Here is a 21,391-nt window from a genome sequence, read left to right as displayed (position 1 = left end):
TTGTCCCTTAGTGTCCAAAGATGTGCAGGTTAGGTGGATTGGCCATGTTAAATTGTCCCTTAGTCTCCAAAGATGTGTAGGTTAGGTGGATTGGCTGTGCTAAATTGTCCCTTTGTGTCCAAAGATGTGCAGGTTTGGTGGATTGGCCATGCTAAATTGTCCCTTAGTGTCCAAAGATGTGCAGGTTTGGTGGATTGGCCATGCTAAATTGTCCCTTAGTGTCCAAAGATGTGCAGGTTAGGTGGATTGGCCATGCTAAATTGTCCCTTAGTGTCCAAAGATGTGCAGGTTTGGTGGATTGGCCATGCTAAACTGCCCCTTAGCGTCCAAAGATCATAGAAATCATAGAAACCCTACAGTGCAGAAGGAGGCCATTCGGCCCATCGAGTCTGCACCGACCACAATCCCACCCCACATATTTTACCCACTAATCCCTCTAACCTACGCATCCCAGGACACTAAGGGGCAATTTTTAACCTGGCCAATCAACCTAACCCGCACATCTTTGGACTGTGGGAGGAAACCGGAGCACCCGGAGGAAACCCACGCAGACACGAGGAGAATGTGCAAACTCCACACAGACAGTGACCCGAGCCGGGAATCGAACCTGGGACCCTGGAGCTGTGAAGCAGCAGTGCTAACCACTGTGCTACCGTGCAGGTTAGAGCTATTTGCCATGTGAATTGCACATCTTTGGACACTCAGGGACAATTTAGCATGGCCAATCCACCAAACCTGCACATCTTTGGAGTGTGGGAGGAAACCGGAGCACCCGGAGGAAACCCCCACACACAGACAGTGATCTGAGGCTGGAATCGAACCCGGGTCCCCGGAGCTGTGAGGCAACAACGCTGGCCAATCCACCTAACCTGCACATCTTTGGACACTAAGGGGCAATTTAGCATGGCCAATCCACCTAACCTGCACATCTTTGGACACTAAGGGGCAATTTAGTACGGCCAATCCACCTAACCTGCACATCTTTGGACACTAAGGGGCAATTTAGCATGGCCAATCCACCTAACCTGCACATCTTTGGACACTAAGGGGCAATTTAGCATGGCCAATCCACCTAACCTGCACATCTTTGGACACTAAGGGGCAATTTAGCATGGCCAATCCACCTAACCTGCACATCTTTGGACACTAAGGGGCAATTTAGCATGGCCAATCCACCTAACCTGCACATCTTTGGACACTAAGGGGCAATTTAGCATGGCCAATCCACCTAACCTGCACATCTTTGGACACTAAGGGGCAATTTAGCATGGCCAATCCACCTAACCTGCACATCTTTGGACACTAAGGGACAATTTAGCATGGCTAATCCACCTAACCTGCACATCTTTGGACACTCAGGGACAATTTAGCATGGCCAATCCACCTAACCTACACATCTTTGGACACTAAGGGGCAATTTAGCATGGCCAATCCACCTAACCTACACATCTTTGGACACCAAGGGACAATTTAGCATGGCCAATCCACCTAACCTACACATCTTTGAACACGAAGGGGCAATTTAGCATGGCTAATCCACCAAACCCGCACATCTTTGGATACTGAGGGGCAATTTAGCATGGCCAATCCACCTAACCTACACATCTTTGAACACGAAGGGGCAATTTAGCATGGCTAATCCACCAAACCCGCACATCTTTGGATACTGAGGGGCAATTTAGCATAGCCAATCCAGCTAATCTACACATCTTTGGAGCGTGGGAGGAAACCGGAGCACCGGAAGGAAACCCACCAGACATGGCGGGGTGGTGGTGGGGGGTAGATCATGCAGACTCCGCACCTGACAGTGACCTGAGACCGGAATCGAACCCGGGTCCCTGGCGCTGTGAGGCTGCAGTGCGTTACCATGCTGTCTTTACCCGGTCTGGCCTACACGTGACTCCAGACCCAGGGCCAATGTGGTTGACTCTTAACTGCCCTCTCTGCTGAGCGAGCCACTCAGTTGTGTTCGAGAAAGTAGCCCACCAATACCCTCTCAAGTGCAACTGGGGATGGACAATGAGTGTCGTCTTTACCCTGCGATGCCCGTACCCTGTGAACGAATGTTTCTGGCAAAACATAGCGTCGGAAAATAGTCAGAGGTTGAGTGCTTATCGAAATGGATTTGACCTTGCTCAACACTAGACTGTAAATAAGCGGCAAATCTTTCTGCCACAGTTGTTGAGAATCTCGCCATGGAGAGACATCTCTATCCCTCTCTGTCTGTGAACAGTGAGGGATGAATCAAAGACCCCAGCCATGCACAGACAAGACAGTAAGATGTCCTGTAGAGGTTGTTGAAGGCTCTTCATGATGCAACTCATCGATCCTGGGGTAGTAGGTCGTGTTCATTCATTTTGATTTATTGCACTCAATAAACAAGTTGATTCTCATCTCAAACCGCGGTTCTACAAAAGCATCTGAAAGCACTTTAAAAACATGTACCTGGTCAAAGTTCACGGGGCAATATCTCAGTCCGACATGAATATGGAAGAAACACAAAGACACAAATGAGACACCCACCCACCAGGGTACAGATATCTCCCTGAGAGAGAGAGAGGGGACTGAGGGACACCAGTCAGTGTACAGATATCTCCCTGAGAGGGAGAGAGGGGACTGAGAGACACCAGTCAGTGTACAGATATCTCCCTGAGAGAGAGAGAGAGGGGACTGAGAGACACCAGTCAGTGTACAGATATCTCCCTGAGAGGGAGAGAGGGGATTGAGAGACACCAGTCAGTGTACAGATATCTCCCTGAGAGAGAGAGAGAGAGGACTGAGAGACACCAGTCAGTGTACAGATATCTCCCTGAGAGAGAGAGAGGGGGGATTGAGAGACACCAGTCGGTGTACAGATATCTCCCTGAGAGAGAGAGAGGGGATTGAGAGACACCAGTCAGTGTACAGATATCTCCCTGAGAGAGAGAGGGGGCTGAGAGACACCAGTCAGTGTACAGATATCTCCCTGAGAGAGAGGGGACTGAGAGACACCAGTCAGTGTACAGATATCTTCCTGAGAGAGAGAGGGGGGACTGAGGGACACCAGTCAGTGTACAGATATCTCCCTGAGAGGGAGAGAGGGGACTGAGAGACACCAGTCAGTGTACAGATATCTCCCTGAGAGAGAAAGAGAGGGGACTGAGAGACACCAGTCAGTGTACAGATATCTCCCTGAGAGGGAGAGAGGGGACTGAGAGACACCAGTCAGTGTACAGATATCTCCCTGAGAGAGAGAGAGGACTGAGAGACACCAGTCAGTGTACAGATATCTCCCTGAGAGAGAGAGGGGATTGAGAGACACCAGTCAGTGTACAGATATCTCCCTGAGAGAGAGAGGGGGCTGAGAGACACCAGTCAGTGTACAGATATCTCCCTGAGAGAGAGGGGACTGAGAGACACCAGTCAGTGTACAGATATCTTCCTGAGAGAGAGAGGGGGGACTGAGGGACACCAGTCAGTGTACAGATATCTCCCTGAGAGGGAGAGAGGGGACTGAGAGACACCAGTCATTGTACAGATATCTCCCTGAGAGGGAGAGAGGGGACTGAGAGACACCAGTCATTGTACAGATATCTCCCTGAGAGAGAGAGAGAGGGGACTGAGAGACACCAGTCAGTGTACAGATATCTCCCTGAGAGGGAGAGAGGGGACTGAGAGACACCAGTCAGTGTACAGATATCTCCCTGAGAGGGAGAGAGGGGACTGAGAGACACCAGTCAGTGTACAGATATCTCCCTGAGGGAGAGAGTGGGGACTGAGAGACACCAGTCAGTGTACAGATATCTCCCTGAGAGAAAGAGAGGGAACTGAGAGACACCAGTCAGTGTACAGATATCTCCCTGAGAGGGAGAGAGGGGACTGAGAGACACCAGTCAGTGTACAGATATCTCCCTGAGGGAGAGAGTGGGGACTGAGAGACACCAGTCAGTGTACAGATATCTCCCTGAGAGAAAGAGAGGGAACTGAGAGACACCAGTCAGTGTACAGATATCTCCCTGAGAGAGAGAGAGGGGATTGAGAGACACCAGTTAGTGTACAGATATCTCCCTGAGGGAGAGAGAGGGGACTGAGAGACACCAGTCAGTGTACAGATATCTCCCTGAGAGAGAGAGAGAGAGGACTGAGAGACACCAGTCAGTGTACAGATATCTCCCTGAGAGAGAGAGAGAGAGAGGACTGAGAGACACCAGTCAGTGTACAGATATCTCCCTGAGGGAGAGAGAGGGGACTGAGAGACACCAGTCAGTGTACAGATATCTCCCTGAGAGAGAGAGAGAGGGGACTGAGAGACACCAGTCAGTGTACAGATATCTCCCTGAGAGAGAGAGAGAGGGGACTGAGAGACACCAGTCTGTGTACAGATATCTCCCTGAGAGAGAGAGCGGGGGGAACTGAGAGACACCAGTCAATGTACAGATATCTCCCTGAGAGGGAGAGAGAGGGGACTGAGAGACACCAGTCAGTGTACAGATATCTCCCTGAGAGAGAGAGCGGGGGGAACTGAGAGACACCAGTCAGTGTACAGATATCTCCCTGAGAGAGAGGGGACTGAGAGACACCAGTCAGTGTACAGATATCTCCCTGAGAGAGAGAGAGAGGGGACTGAGAGACACCAGTCAGTGTACAGATATCTCCCTGAGAGAGAGAGCGGGGGGAACTGAGAGACACCAGTCAGTGTACAGATATCTCCCTGAGAGAGAGAGAGAGGGGACTGAGAGACACCAGGCAACACAAGGGAATGGCCAATCACTTGGAAGAAAGAGGATTGGGATTGTGACAGGACGAATTAGATGAAGGGCAGAAGGTGAGCCTGAGAGATAGCAGGCAGGTCTTCCTTGGAAGGGCTCGAGATTTAGCCTTTATTATTAATGCACGCAGAGGTTATCTTTATCATTCTAGAGCGTTCTTGAGGTTCCATCACAGCGTCGCCATCTTTCTCCACTCCGCCCACGCCCACTTTATTTCGTAGGGTAGGGGGCGATCTGGTTAGGAGGGAGGGCGTAGGCCTGTTGTGGAGGGTAGGTGGGTGCTGCCATGTAGGTCGGTTGTGGCAGCACCGTGGTGCTGGCGTTTACCACCGTCACGGTGTTCTTGCGCGCCTTCAGTTCACGCGCCATCTGACACCAGCCGCAACAGTTGCACCAATACATGATGCAGCAGTCATTAAAGATGGAACCCTGGAGCGGGGGGGCAGTGGGGGGGGAGGAGACAAGACACAAGGTGTGGTTAGATTAATCACTGCCGGCCACCGATCATCGATCGCTCGCCCACCCGCTCGCTTCCCCCACCCCTTCCCCGCGGCGCAGTGGGGTTAGCGTCCCAGAGCCAGACATTGCGGGTTCAAGTCCCGACCCAGGGCATGATGGTCATCCAATCACTGCCATGCCGTTCGGCCCGTCAAGTCTGCACCCAAGTCCTTACCCAAGTATCTTACCCAAGTCCTCTCTCCGTAACCCCATAGCTAATCCATCTACCCTACATATTTGGACACTAAGGGGCAATTGAGCATGGCCAATCCACCTAGCCTACACATCTTTGGACACTAAGGGAAAATTTAGCATGGCCAATCCACCTAACCTGCACATCTTTGGACACTAAGGGACAATTTAGCACGGCCAATCCACCTAGCCTACACATCTTTGGACACTCAGGGGCAATTTAGCACGGCCGAAGATGTGCTGGTTAGGTGGATTGGCCAAGCTAAATTGTCCCTTAGTGTCCAAAGATGTGCAGGTTAGGTGGATTGGCCATGCTAAATTGTCCCTTAGTGTCCAAAGATGTGCAGGTTAGGTGGATTGGCCATGCTAAATTGTCCCTTAGTGTCCAAAGATGTGTAGGTTAGGTGGATTGACCAAGCTAAATTGTCCCTTAGTGTCCAAAGATGTGCAGGTTAGGTGGATTGGCCAAGCTAAATTGTCCCTTAGTGTCCAAAGATGTGCAGGTTAGGTGGATTGGCCAAGCTAAATTGTCCCTTAGTGCCCAAAGATGTGCAGGTTAGGTGGATTGGCCATGCTAAATTGCCCCTTAGTGTCCAAAGATGTGCAGGTTAGGTGGATTGGCCATGCTAAATTGCCCCTTAGTGTCCAAAGATGTGCAGGTTAGGTGGATTGGCCATGCTAAATTGCCCCTTAGTGTCCAAAGATGTGCTGGTTAGGTGGATTGGCCATGCTAAATTGCCCCTTAGTGTCCAAAGATGTGCAGGTTAGGTGGATTGGCCATGCTAAATTGCCCCTTAGTGTCCAAAGATGTGCTGGTTAGGTGGATTGGCCATGCTAAATTGCCCCTTAGTGTCCAAAGATGTGCAGGTTAGGTGGATTGGCCATGCTAAATTGTCCCTTAGTGTCCAAAGATGTGCAGGTTAGGTGGATTGGCCAAGCTAAATTGTCCCTTAGTGTCCAAAGATGTGCTGTTTCGGTGAATTGGCCAAGCTAAATTGTCCCTTAGTGTCCAAAGATGTGCAGGTTAGGTGGATTGGCCATGCTAAATTGTCCCTTAGTGTCCAACGATGTGCAGGTTAGGTGGATTGGCCAAGCTAAATTGTCCCTTAGTGTCCAAAGATGTGCAGGTTAGGTGAATTGGCCATGCTAAATTGCCCCTTAGTGTCCAAAGATGTGCGGGTTAGGTGGATTGGCCGTGCAAAATTGCCCCTTAGTATCAGGGGATTAGCAGGGTAAATGTGTGGGGTTATGGGGATAGGGTCTGGGTGGGATTGTGGTCGGTGCAGACTCGATGGGCCGAATGGCCTCCTTCTGCACTGTAGGGATTCTATGATTTCTTACCACAGATACATCCACAGCCAGTGGTGTTGGAACGCACTGGTATGTCCAAGCACCTCCATGATTGGTGGGTACAACTGGAGTTTGGGTTCTTTCTTGACACTTTTCGTCCCATTTTGGTTTAATGTTCAAAGTTTCCTTTCGCGATTTTAAGCGGCTGCCGTTTTAATTTGCCCCTCAGTTTGGTTAATTATTTTTTCCTCTAAAGGGTTAAAAGGGAAACAGCTGGGACACGGCTACAAGAGGGCACGGATTTAGATCTGATTATTGAAGGGCACCGGACATTTCAGAAGGACGGGAAGTGAAACAAAGGTGGAAGAATAGTTCTGTTAATCGGTGATGGCTTTGACACATCAGGGAGGGATGTGGGTAGGTTCAGGAAACCAGGATGGAGAAGCGGTTTGTGTAGACATGGGAAATGACAAAAGGAAGAAGCCAATGTCAACAACACGAAGGAGATTGTCATCGACTTCAGGAAGCGTAGAGGAGGACATGCCCCTGTCTACATCAACGGGGACGAAGTAGAAAGGGTCGAGAGCTTCAGGTTTCTAGGTGTCCAGATCACCAACAACCTGTCCTGGTCCCCCCACGCCGACACTATAGTTAAGAAAGCCCCACCAACGCCTCTACTTTCTCAGGAGGCTAAGGAAATTTGGCATGTCCGCTACGACTCTCACCAACTTTTACAGATGCACCATAGAAAGCATTCTTTCTGGGTGTATCACAGCTTGGTCTGGCTCCTGCTCTGCCCAAGACTGCGAGAAACTACGAAAGGTCGTGAATGTAGCCCAGTCCATCACGCAAACCCTGTCTCCCATCCATTGACTCTGTCTACACTTCCTGCTGCCTCGGGGAAAAGCAGCCGGCATAATTAAGGACCCCACGCACCCCGGACATTCTCTCTTCCACCTTCTTCCATCGGGAAAAAGATGCAAATGTCTGAGGTCACGTACCAACCGGGACTCAAGAACAGCTTCTTCCCTGCTGCCATCAGACTTTTGAATGGACCCACCTTGCATTAAGTTGATCTTTCTCTACACCCTAGCTATGACTGTGACACTACATTCTGCACCCTCTCCTTTCCTTCTCCTCTATGTACTCTATGAATGGTATGCTTTGTCTGTATAGCGCGCAATAAACAATACTTTTCACTGTATCCCAATACACGTGACAATAATAAATCAAATCAAATCCTTCTCCCCTATGTACTCTATGAACGGTATGCTTTGTCTCTATAGTGCTCAAGAAACAATACTTTTCACTGTATCCCAATACGCATGACAAAATCAAATCAAATCAAAATCACTTATGGGAAGGGTGTACAGATCCCTCTAACAGATCCCACATAATCGGACACAGTATAAAGGAAAAGATAATGGATGGGGGGGGAGTACCGTAGTGGTATTGTCACTGGGCTAGTAATCCAGAGACCCAGGGTAAGGCTATGAGGACCCAGGTTCGAATCCCACCATGGCAGATGGTGAACTTTGTATTCAATAAAAATCTGGAATTAAGAATCTATTGATGACCATGAAACCATTGTCGGAAAAACCCACCTGGTTCGCTAATCTGCCATCCTTACCCGGTCTGGCCTATATAATCCCTGCAGTGCAGAAGGAGGCCCTTCAGCCCATCCACATATGACTCCAGAGACACAGCAACATGGTTAACTCTCAACTGCCCTCGGACTACTAGGGATGGGCAATAAATGCTGGCCCAGCCAGCGACGCCCATGTCCCACGAATGGATAAGGAAGAATAATGGGAAACCACAGAGCGAAGGCACCTCTCGGTAATAGCGATCGTATGATTGAATTGAATATTCAGTTTGAGGGAGGGAAGAGTGGGTCAAGACTAGTGTTCTAAACTTAAATAATTATTATTAAGCAAATATGAGGGCATTGACGCAGAGATAGCGAAAGTGAACTGCCAAACGCGGTAAAGGGAATATGACATTGGAGATACAGTGAAAGGTATTTAAGGGGATCATTCAGAACTCACAGAATAGATACAATCCAATCTGATAGAAAGGGGAGGCTCCAATCTTTAACGCCGCGCATTAACCTGGTACCAAGAAAAAAATGAGCGTACAGGTTCATACTTCACCCATTTCGATATAGGAGCAGAATTAGGCCATTCGGCCCATCGAGTCTCCTCCGCCATGGCTGATAAGTTTCTCAATCCCATTCTCCCGCCTTTTCCCCATGACCCTTGATCCTCTTACCAATCAAGAACCGATCTATCTCTGTCTTAAATACTCTCAATGGCCCAGCCTCCTCTGTGGCAATGAATTCCACAGATTCACCCACCCTCTGGCTGAAGAAATTCCTCCTCATCTCGGTTCTAAAGGGTCATCCCTTTACTCTGAGGCTGTGCTCTCGGATCCTAATCTCTCTTATTAATGGAAACACCTTCCCCCACTTCCGCTCTATCCAGGCCTTTCCGTATTCTGCAAGTTTCAATTAGATTCTCCCCTTCATCCTTCCTGACTCCATCGAGTACAGACCCAAAGTCCTCAAACGCTCCCCATACGACAAGCTCTTCATTCCAGGGATCATTCTTGTGAACCTCCCCTGGACCCTTTCCAAGGCCGGCACATCCTTCCTTCGATACGGGGCCCAAAATTGCTCACAATACTCCAAATGGGGTCTGACCAGAGCCTTATACAGCCTCAGAAGTACATCACAGGATCACAAAATTCAGTGCAGAAGAGGCCCTTCGGCCCATCGAGTTTGCACTGACGCATGACCTGCCCACCTAATCCCACTTGACCCATAGCGTTGAATGTTACGCCGTGCCAAGTACCCATCCGGGTACTTTTTCAAGGATGTGAGGCCTCCCGCCTCCACCACCCTCCCAGGCCGCGCATTCCAGACCCTCACCACCCTCTGGGTAAAAAAGCTTTTCCTCAAATCCTCCCCTAAACCTCCCACCCCCCCCTCACTTTTAACTTGTGTCCCCTCGTGACTGACCCTTCAACTCAGGGGAACGGCTGCTCCTTATCCACCCTGTCCATGCCCCTCATAATCTTGAACACCTCGATCAGGTCGCCCCCTCAGTCTTCTCTGCTCCAGAGAAAACAACCCAAGTCTACCCAACCTCTCTTCATAACTTAAATGTTCCACCCCAAGCAGCATCCTGGTGAATCTCCTCTGCATCCCCTCCAGTGCATTCACGTCCTTCCTATAATGTGGTGACCAGAATTGCAGACAGTACTCCAGCTGTGGCCTCATCAAAGTTCTATACAACTCCATCATGACCTCCCTGCTTTTGTAATCTGTACCCCGATTGATAAAGGCGAGTGTGCCTTGTGCCTTTTTCACCACCCTATTAACCTGCCTTTCTGCCTTCAGAGATCTATGGGCAAACACGCCAAGGTCCCTTTTGTTCTTTGGAACTTCCAAGTGTCAGACCTTTCACACTATACTTCCTTATCAAATTACTCCTTCCGAAGCGTATCATCTCACACTTTTTAGGGTTAAGCTAGGCACCTTTGAAGGGTCATTGTGGTGAACCATAGATGGTTACCACTATGGGTACTTGTACAAATGTTACTCTTGTTACTGTTGGGGTTAGGGTTGGGGTGTTCCACCTGTTAGCATTGTTCTGTGGTACACTCCGTTTGGCTCCGCCTTCCTATAGGAGTATAAAGGTCACTGCTACTTCCTAGTGACCCTTTAGACTGGGATTGTATTGTTAAGCAGTATGCTCTATTCTTGTTGCGAATAAAAGCCTTTATTCCCGGGTACGTCCTAGCCTCCCGAGTGGATTAATCGCGCATCAATTTTATTCGCAATAAATTTTGTCCCGAAAAAAAAAATGGAGCAGATGCTGAAACCCGATCGGCTAACCTTGGATCCGCGTGCCGCGGGAGCGTCGAACACTTTCGACCATTGGTTGAAGTGTTTCCAGGATTACATCGACGCCTCAACAGCAGCCTCCAAATTGCCCAGCGCGCTCCACATGCAGTCTCTCGACACTCAAAATTACCCTGCCTTCCTTATTTGAAAATCTCGTGCCAGGCTGCAAGCCCATCGCGACTAAGAGCAGGCATTACAGCGCTGAGGATCGGATCTTTATTCGATCTGAGGTTCAGCGGCTCCTCAGGGAAGGGATCATTCAACCTAGCACTAGCCCATGGAGAGCACAAGTCGTGGTGGTAAAGACTGGAGACAAGCCCCGGATGGTCATAGACTATAGTCAGACCATTAATAGGTACACGCAGCTGGACGCGTACCCTCTCCCGCGCATATCTGACATGGTCAACCAGATTGCGCAGTACCGGGTGTTCTCCACCATCGACTTGAAGTCAGCCTACCACCAGCTCCCCATTCGCCCAGAGGACCGCAAATACACGGCCTTTGAGGCGGATGGCCGTCTCTACCACTTCTTAAGGGTCCCTTTCGGCGTCACTAATGGGGTCTCGGTCTTCCAGCGTGAGATGGACCGAATGGTGGACCAAAACGGGCTACGGGCTACCTTCCCGTACCTGGACAACATCACTATCTGTGGCCATGACCAGCAGGACCACGACGCCAACCTCCTGAAGTTTTTACGCACTGCGTCTCGCCTGAACCTGACCTATAACAGGGAGAAGTGCGTATTCAGCAAGCACCGCCTAGCAATCCTCGGATACGTGGTGGAAAACGGGGTCATCGGCCCCGATCCAGACCGTATGCGTCCCCTCCTTGAACTTCCCCTACCCACTAGCATCAAAGCACTGAGATGATGCTTAGGCTTCTTCTCGTACTATGCACAGTGGGTTCCCAATTACGCGGACAAAGCCCGTCTGCTCATAAAATCTACCTCTTTTCCCCTGACAGCAGAGGCTCGCCTAGCCTTTGAAGGGATAAAAGCCGACATCGCGACAGCCACAATGCACGCTGTCGATGAGTCCATCCCCTTCCAGGTGGAGAGTGGTGCATCTGATTTCGCCCTGGCCGCCACACTTAACCAGGCGGGCAGGCCCGTCGCCTTTTTCTCTCGCACCCTCCAAGGCCCTGAAATTCGGCACTCCGCTGTGGAAAAAGAGGCTCAGGCCATTGTGGAGGCCGTCCAGCATTGGCGCCATTATTTGGCTGGAAAACGATTTACCCTGCTCACGGACCAGCGGTCCGTGGCGTTCATGTTCAACAACACGTTAAGGGGAAAAATTAAGAATGATAAAATCTTGAGGTGGAGAATCGAACTCTCCACCTACAACTATGATATCATGTACCGTCCAGGGAAGCTCAATGAACCCTCAGATGCCCTGTCGCGTGGAACATGTGCCAGTGTGCAGGAGGACCGGCTACAGGCCCTCCACAATGATCTCTGCCATCCGGGGATCACTCGGCTCTTCCATTTCATAAAGGCCCGGAATCTGCCCTACTCCATAGAAGATGTCAGGTCGATAACTCGAAGCTGCCAGGTATGTGCTGAGTGCAAGCCACACTTCTACCGGCCTGACAGGACACACCTCATTGAGGCCACTCGCCCTTTTGAACGACTGAGTGTTGATTTCAAGGGCCCCCTTCCTTCGACAGATCGGAATGTGTATTTCCTCAACGTGGTTGACGAGTACTCCCGATTCCCTTTTGCCACCCCCTGTTCTGACATGTCCGCTGCCACGGTCATGAAAGCCTTGCGGAGTCTTTTTACCCTGTTCGGCTACCCCAGTTATATCCACAGTGATAGGGGCTCGTCGTTTATGAGCGACGACTTGAGGCAATACCTGCTCTCTAAAGGAATTGCCTCAAGTAGGACTACGAGTTACAACCCCAGGGGTAACAGGCAGGTCGAAAGAGAAAACGCTACAGTCTGGAAGGCTGTCTTACTGGCGTTAAGGTCTAGGGGTCTTCCAGTCTCCCGTTGGCAAGAGGTACTTTCTGATGCGCTCCATTCAATCCGGTCCCTCCTGTGTACGGCAACCAACGCTACCCCACATGAGCGGATGTTTACCTTCCCTAGGAAGTCTTCCTCTGGGACCTCACTGCCGTCTTGGTTGACGTACTCAGGACCTGTCCTCCTGCGGCGGCATGTTAGGGCCCGCAAGTCCGACCCTTTGGTTGAACAGGTCCATCTCCTCCACGCCAACCCTCAATATGCCTATGTGGCATACCCTGACGGGCGAGAGGACACGGTCTCTATCAGAGATCTGGCGCCTGCAGGGGACCTGGAAACCCCCGTCGCTCCCGCACCCCTGGTTAGGGTTCCTTTGCCCGTTCTCTCCCCTCCTGACACGGCGCGGGCAGTATCGGGACCTCCACTTAATCCTCTTACTCCCGTGTACAGCTTGCCTGAGTCCAGGAGATTGTCGCCACCTCGAGGTCCACCGATGCGTGAGGAACTGGAGGAGTCACTGGACACCACCTTGGAGAGAGGGTCACCACGGTCACCAGAACCGGCGCTACCGCCAGTGCTGCGGAGGTCGCAGAGACGGTGCGGACCTCCGATACGACTGAACTTGTGAATATATGGACAGCTCGTAGTGTTTTTTTTACCCCACCGGCCTTTGTTTTTAAAGGAGGGGTGAATGTGGTGAACCATAGATGGTTATCACTATGGGTACTTGTACATATGTTACTCTTGTTACTGTTGGGGTTAGGGTTGGGGTGTTCCACCTGTTAGCATTGTTCTGTGGTACACTCCGTTTGGCTCCGCCTTCCTATAGGACTATAAAGGTCACTGCACTTCCTAGTGGCCCTTAGTCTGGGATAGTATTGTTATGATGTGGAGGTGCCGGCGTTGGACTGGGGTAAACACAGTAAGAAGTCTCACAACACCAGGTTAAAGTCCAACAGGTTTATTTGGTAGCAAATACCATAAGCTTTCGGAGCAATGCTCCTTCTTTAACCTGGTGTTGTGAGACTTCTTACTATAGTATTGTTAAGCAGTATGCTCGATTCTTGTTGCGAATAAAAGCCTTTATTCCCGGGTACGATCTAGCCTCCCGAGTGGATTAATCGCGCATCAGTATTCGGAAGCAAAAACAAGGCGGCAGATTACTACCTGAATGGCTGTAAATTGGGAGAGGGGAGTGTGCAGAGGGACCTGGGTGTCCTTGTCCACCAGTCGCTGAAGGTAAGCATGCAGGTGCAGCAGGCGGTAAAGAAGGCAAATGGTATGTTGGCCTTCATTGCGAGAGGTTTCGAGTACAGGAGCAGGGATGTGTTGTTGCAATTATACAGGGCCTTGGTGAGGCCACACCTGGAGTATTGTGTGCAGTTTTGGTCTCCTTTTCCGAGGAAGGATGTTCTTGCTCTGGAGGGAGTGCAGCGAAGGTTTACCCGGCTGATTCCGGGGATGGCGGGACTGATGTGTGAGGAGAGATTGACCAGGTTAGGATTGTTTTCACTGGAGTTCAGACGAATGAGGGGGAGGATCTCATAGAGACTTATAAAATTCTAACAGGACTAGACAGGGTAGATGCAGGGAGGATGTTCCCGATGGTGGGGGGAGTCCAGAACCAGGGGGTCACAGTCTGAGGATTCGGGGTAGACCATTTAGGCCGGGGCTGAGGAGACATTTCTTCACCCAAAGACCCTGTGGAATTCATTACCACAGGAAGTAGTTGGTGCCAAAACATTGAATGTATTCAAGAGGCGGCTGGATATAGCACTTGGGGCGAACGGGATCAAAGGTTATGGGGGGAAAGCAGGATTAGGCTATTGAGTTGGATGATCAGCCATGATGGTGATGAATGGTGGAGCAGGCTCGAAGGGCCGAATGGCCTCCTCCTGCTCCTATCTTCTATGTTTCTTTTCTCTCCCCACAGACGCTGTCAGACCTGCTGAGATTTTCCAGCATTTTCTGCTTTGGTTTCAGGTTCCAGCATCGGCAGTCTTTCAGCACTGAGTCCCTGCTACGGATCGGAGTAAATGCTAATGTTGTAACTAACTTGCTAACACCCAACCGGTTTCGGGTTCGACATCACGAGACGGGAATGAGCTGGCACAGAAATTGATGGGCCGAATGGAAGAGGGCGGATGGAGGGTAGGGGGGGGGGTGGAGAGGGGAGGAGGGTGGTTGTTGGAAAGGGAGCTAGCACAGGAGTGACGGGTCGAACGGACAGCTGACAAAAGGCTCGAGCTGCCTCCAAAGCACACCCCACCCGCTCCCATCCCGTTCCGCCGCTCCCACTCACCGGAATTCCGTGTCGCTCGCGCATGGAGGCCCGCATAGAGAGGGAGATGGGAGGAATGGCTCCCATGCTGATGTAGCCACATCCGTTACAGGTCTGGTCCAGCATTGGAAGGCAGAGGCATTCTCCAAACTGATCGACTGTCTTGCACATAAAACATGGCATGCACCAAAAGGCACAGCAACCTACAGAGTTCCAACAGCAAAAACAACAAGGTCAGAATTCACTTCATAGAATCATAGAATCCTTACACTGCAGGAGGAGGCCATTCAGCCCGTCGAGACTCCACCGGCCACAATCCCACCCAGGCCCTATTCCCCATAACCCCACATATTTACCCCGCTAATCCCCCGACACCCGGGTCAATTTAGCGTGGACAATCCACCCATCCTGCACATCTTTGGAGGAAACCGGAGCACCCATAGGAAACCCGCGCAGACACGGGGAGAACGTGCAGACTCCGCGCAGACAGTCACCCAAGCCGGGAATCGAACCCGGGTCTCAGGCGCTGTGAGGCAGCAGCGCTAACCACTGTGTCACCGTGCCTTTACAAATACATCCTATTCACACTCAAAATCTTCAGCAAAGAGATCTAGGGGTACATCAACGGGGATGAAGTAGAAAGGGTCGAGAGCTTCAAGTTTTTAGGTGTCCAGATCACCAACAACCTGTCCTGGTCCCCCCCATGCCGACACTATAGTTAAGAAAGCCCCACCAACGCCTCTACTTTCTCAAAAGACTAAGGAAATTCGGCATGTCCGCTACGACTCTCACCAACTTTTACAGATGCACCATAGAAAGCATTCTTTCTGGTTGTATCACAGCTTGGTCTGGGCTCCTGCTCTGCCCAAGACTGAAAGGAACTACAAAAGGTCATGAATGTAGCCCAATCCATCACGCAAACCAGCCACCCATCCATTGACTCCATTTACACTTCCCGCTGCCTCGGGAAAAGCAGCCAGCATAATTAATTACCCCACGCACTCCGGACATTCCCTCTTCCACCTTCTTCCATCAGGAAGAAGATACAAAATTCTGAGGTCACGTACCAACCGACTCAAGAACAGCTTCTTCCCTGCTGCCGTCAGACTTTTGAATGGACCTACCTCGCATTAAGCTGATCTTTCTCTACACCCTAGCTATGACTGTAACACTACATTCTGCACCCTCTCCTTTCCTTCTCTATGAACAGGATGTTTTGTCCGTATAGCGCGCAAGAAACAAGACTTTTCACTATATGTAAATACATGTGACAATAATAAATCAAAGGTTCATAGCTCCTTGAAAGTGGAGTCACAGGTGGACAGAGTGGTGAAGAAGGCATTCGGCATGCTTGGTTTCATCGGCCAGAACATTGAATACAGGAGTTGGGACGTCTTGTTGAAGTTGTACAAGACATTGGTAAGGCCACACTTGGAATACTGTGTACAGTTCTGGTCACCCTTTATTTATTTATTCATCACAAGTAAGGCTGACATTAACACTGCAATGAAGTGACTGTGGAATTCCCCTAGTCGCCGCACTCCGGTGCCTGTTGAGTAACACTGAGGGAGAATTTAGCACAGCCAATGCACCCTAACCAGCACGTCTTTCGGACTGTGGGAGGAAACCGGAGCACCCGGAGGAAACCCACGCAGACACGGGGAGAGAACATGCAGACTCCGCACAGACAGTGACCCAAGCCGGGAATCGAACGGAGGTCCCTGCCGCTGTGAGGCAGCAGTGCTAACCCGCTGTGCCACCGTGCCGCCCCAGTGTGTTATCCCAGACATTGGTAAGGCCACACTTGGAATACTGTGTGCAATTCTGATCACCCTATTATAGAAATGAGATTATTAAACTAGAAAGAGTGCAGAAAAGATTTACTAGGATGCTACCGGGATTTGATGGTTTGAGTTATAAGGAGAGGCTGGATAGACTGGGACTTTTTTCTCTGGAGCATAGGAGGCTGAGGGGTGACCTTATAGAGGTCTATAAAATAATGAGGGGCACAGATCAGCTAGATAGTCAATATCTTTTCCCAAAGATAGGGGAGTCTAAAACTAGGGGGCTTAGGCTTAAGGTAAGAGGGGAGAGATACAAAAGTGACCAGAGGGGCAATTCTGTTCACTCAGAGGGTGGTGAGTGTCTGGAACAAGCTGCCAGAGGCAGTAGTAGAGGTGGATACAATTTTGTCTTTTAAGAAGCATTTAAACAGTTACATGGGTAAGATGGGTATCATAAGAACATAAGAACATAAGAAATAGGAGCAGGAGTAGGCCATCTAGCCCCTCGAGCCTGCCGCGCCATTCAATAAGAGCATGGCTGATCTGACGTGGATCAGTACCACTTACCCGCCTGATCCCCATAACCCTTAATTCCCTTACCGCTCAGGAATCCGTCCATCTGCGCTTTAAACATATTCAGCGAGGTAGCCTCCACCACCTCAGTGGGCAGAGAATTCCAGAGATTCACCACCCTCTGGGAGAAGAAGTTCCTCCTCAACTCTGTCTTAAACCGACCCCCCTTTATTTTGAGGCTGTGTCCTCTAGTTTTAACTTCCTTACTAAGTGGAAAGAATCTCTCCGCCTCCACCCTATCCAGCCCCCGCATTATCTTATAAGTCTCCATAAGATCCCCCCTCATCCTTCTAAACTCCAACGAGTACAAACCCAATCTCCTCAGCCTCTCCTCATAATCCAAACCCCTCATCTCCGGTATCAACCTGGTGAAACTTCTCTGCACTCCCTCCAATGCCAATATATCCTTCCTCATATAAGGGGACCAATACTGCACACAGTATTCCAGCTGCGGCCTCACCAATGCCCTGTACAGGTGCATCAAGACATCCCTGCTTTTATATTCTATCCCCCTCGCAATATAGGCCAACATCCCATTTGCCTTCTTGATCACCTGTTGTACCTGCACACTGGGCTTTTGGGCCAAATGCGGGCAATTTGGACTAGCTTAGGGGTTACAAAAAGGGGCGGCATGGACAAGTTGGGCCGAAGGGCCTGTTTCCATTTTGTAAACCTCTATGACTCTATGAGTCTAACTGTGTGACACTGACAGCCAATGAAGGGTCAGCATGAGGAGCTAGGCAACAAGTTAAGAACCAGAAGTCCAGAGATTCCAACCAAAAGCCATGTGCAAAATTGGCGGCACGGTGGCACAGTGGTTAGCACTGCTGCCTCACAGCGCCAGGGACCTGGGTTCAATTCCCAGCTTCGGGTCACTGTCTGTGTGGAGTTTGCACGTTCTCCCCGTGTCTGCGTGGGTTTCCTCCGGGTGCTCCGGTTTCCTCCCACAGTCCAAAGATGCACAGGTTAGGTGGATTGGCCGTGCTAAATTGTCCCTTAGTGTCCAAAGATGTGTAGGTTAGGTGGATTGGCCATGCTAAATTGTCCCTTAGTGTCCAAAGATGTGCAGGTTAGGTGGATTGGCCATGCTAAATTGTCCCCTTAGTGTCCAAAGATGTGCGGGTTAGGTGGATTGGCCATGCTAAATTGTCCCCATTAGTGTCCAAAGATGTGCAGGTTAGGTGGATTGGCCATGCTAAATTGTCCCCTTAGTGTCCAAAGATGTGCAGGTTAGGTGGAATGGCCATGCTAAGTTGCCCCTTAGTGTCCAAAGATGTGCGGGTTAGTGGATTAATGGGGTACATGTGTGGGATTACAGGGAGAGGGCTTGGGTAAAATACTCTGTTGGAGATTGGGTGCAGGCTCAATGTGCCGAATGGCCTCCTGCTGACCCATTGTGATTCTTCGATTGGATAATCTTCCAGTCCCTCCCCGCCCTGACCAACATCGACAAGGGCATGCATGCCGCACACGCTCATTTGCTGCACAACCCTCTGTGGGGGTAGGCGTGGGGGGGGCCGTTGGGGAACGGATGGTTGCCATCGGCAGGACTGGGAGATCCCACCGGTGGGAAGTGTTGGAGGATTCACCCCCCCGAAGTACTCACTTACATTCACGGGCCACGGTTATGGGGTCACCCGTCCCGGACGGAGTTGGGGTACAGGTAGCAAGGGCTGGGGTAAATTTCTGCTCCCCAAGCGTCATGAGTCTTTGGAATTGTCCCTCCTCCTTCCCCAGAGGAAGCTGGGCCACTGACTACACTCAAGGCTTTGGAGTTGGACAGGGTTTTTCCCCTCGGTTGGAGTTGAGAGTTACCTGGGGAGGGGGGGTGGGCGGAAAGGTGGAGTTGGGGGCTCGGCCAGGTCATGCCATGACCTTACTGAATGGCGGAGGGGCCGAATGGCTCCAAGTTCCTCTGTTCTCATTCCTGTGAGTGCCTCCCACAAGGAGGACAAACGAAACTCGATGTTGGGTGCTGGCTCAATGCCCAATTGGACCTTTGCCCAACAGGAAACCAGAGCCCTATCTCACCTTAAATTTAAGATTACCTGAAGACCCGGATACTTGGAAATTCCTTTCGGCCGCACCCAACTGCTGTTGTGCACAGTACCCAGGAGGCCATTCAGCCCCTCGAGCCATTCAGTAAAACCGCCTGTCATCTGCGACCTCATTGGATGTCCACTGAATCATAGAATCCCCACAGTGCAGAAGGAGGCCATTTGGCCCATCGAGTCTGCACCGACCACAATCCCACCCAGGCCCTATCCCCGTCACCCCACATATTTACCCTGCTAATCCCCCAGACACTAGGGGCAATTTAGCACGGCCAATCCATCTAATCTGCACATCCTTGGTCACTAAGGGGCAATTTAGCATGGCCAATCCACCTAACATGCATATCTTTGGACACTAAGGGGCAATTTAGCATGGCCAATCCACCTAAGCTGCACATCTTTGGACACTAAGGGGCAATTTAGCATGGCCAATCCACCTAAGCTGCACATCTTTGGACACTAAGGGGCAATTTAGCATGGCCAATCCACCTAAGCTGCACATCTTTGGACACTAAGGGGCAATTTAGCATGACCAATCCACCTAACCTACACATCTTTGGACACTAAGGGGCAATTTAGCATGGTCAATCCACCTAACATGCATATCTTTGGACACTAAGGGGCAGTTTAGCATGGCCAATCCACCTAAGCTGCACATCTTTGGACACTAAGGGGCAATTTAGCATGGCCAATCCACCTAAGCTGCACATCTTTGGACACTAAGGGGCAATTTAGCATGGCCAATCCACCTAAGCTGCACATCTTTGGACACTAAGGGGCAATATCTTTGGACATTGAGGCAATTTAGCATGGCCAATCCACCTAACCTGTACATCTTTCGAACTGTGGGAGGAAACCCTAGCACCCGGAGGAAACCCACGCAGACACGGGGGGGGAGGAAAGAACATGCAGACTCGGTCACCCAAGGTCGGAATTGAACCCGGGTCCCTGGCGCTGTGAGGCAGCAGTGCTAACCACTGGGTCACTATGCCGCCCTGTTGCCATGGATCTGGTAACAAATGGGACGCCGCAGGGGTGTGAGGGGGGAGAAGGATGGGGGGTGGAAAGCGGCCTGGGAAATATCGCCCTCTATTTGTCCAACCTGGAATCTCTCAAGAACTCTCAGGGGCAGAAGCACAATGGAGTAAACAAGAGGAAGTTAAGCAGAAAAACAACAATTGAAATTTGCTGGAAAAACACCAATCAGGGGGAATAATTTGTTTGCACAGATTTGCTGCGATTCGGAACGCGTTGCCTTCTTTGATGTTCAGAAATGAGCAAAATCCTCGAAAAGGGGCAACTGGTGCCACGGTAACGCAGGACTCATAGAATCCTTACAGCGCAGAAGGAGGCCATTCGGCCCATCGAGTCTGCACCGACCACAATCCCACCCAGGCCCTATTCCCGTAACCCCACATATTTACCCTGCCAATTCCCCCTCACACTAAGGGACAATTTAGCATGGCCAATCCACCTAACCTGCACTTCTTTGGACACTAAGGCCAATTTAGCATGGCCAATCCACCTAACCAACATTTCTTTTGACACTAAGGGACAATTTAGCGTGGCCAATCCACCTAACCTGCACATCTTTGGACACTAAGGGACAATTTAGCACGGCCAATCCATCTAACCTGCACATCTTTGGACACTAAGGGGCAATTTAGCACGGCCAATCCACCTAACCTGCACATCTTTGGACACTAAGGGGCAATTTAGCACGGCCAATCCACCTAACCTGCACATCTTTGGACACTAAGGGGCAATTTAGCACGGCCAATCCACCTAACCTGCACAACTTTGGACACTAAGGGGTATTTTAGCACGGCCAATCCACCTAACCTGCACATCTTTCACACTAAGGGCAATTTAGCATGGCCAATCCACCGAACCTGCACATCTTTGGACACTAAGGGGCAATTTAGCATGGCCAATCTACCAAACCTACACATCTTTGGACACTAAGGGGCATTTTAACATGGCCAATCCATCTAACCTACACATCTTTGGCCATTAATGGGTTTTTTAGCATAGCCAATCCACCTAACCTGCATATCTTTGGACATTGAGGCAATTGAACATGGCCAATCCACCCAATCTG

At 50.5% G+C, this 21,391-nt stretch overlaps 1 protein-coding gene across 2 annotated transcripts in view; it reads right to left on the bottom strand.

Moving 5' to 3' along the window:
- Nucleotides 1–2,349: 2,349 nt before the first annotated feature.
- The window catches only part of LOC144488281 (cornifelin homolog), a 39,197-nt gene continuing 20,155 nt past the window's right edge, over nt 2,350–21,391 (bottom strand). Inside the window, exons 3-5 of one of the 2 annotated variants that reach the window (XR_013496550.1) lie at nt 14,901–15,082; nt 4,713–5,177; nt 2,350–4,657 (exon numbers count right to left, since the gene is read on the bottom strand). Coding sequence is in view for 1 of the 2 variants with exons in the window: in XM_078206327.1 (XP_078062453.1) it covers nt 4,959–5,177; nt 14,901–15,082 (401 nt within the window). In the remaining variant the exon portion in view is untranslated. Of the gene's footprint in view, nt 5,178–14,900; nt 15,083–21,391 lie in introns of both variants that reach the window. The other variant, XM_078206327.1, reaches the window with a different exon arrangement.

Source organism: Mustelus asterias, unplaced genomic scaffold (assembly GCF_964213995.1).
Source record: "Mustelus asterias unplaced genomic scaffold, sMusAst1.hap1.1 HAP1_SCAFFOLD_1435, whole genome shotgun sequence".
Classification (NCBI taxonomy): Eukaryota; Metazoa; Chordata; class Chondrichthyes; order Carcharhiniformes; family Triakidae; genus Mustelus; species Mustelus asterias.
This window is presented reverse-complemented; position numbering and strand designations above follow the sequence as displayed.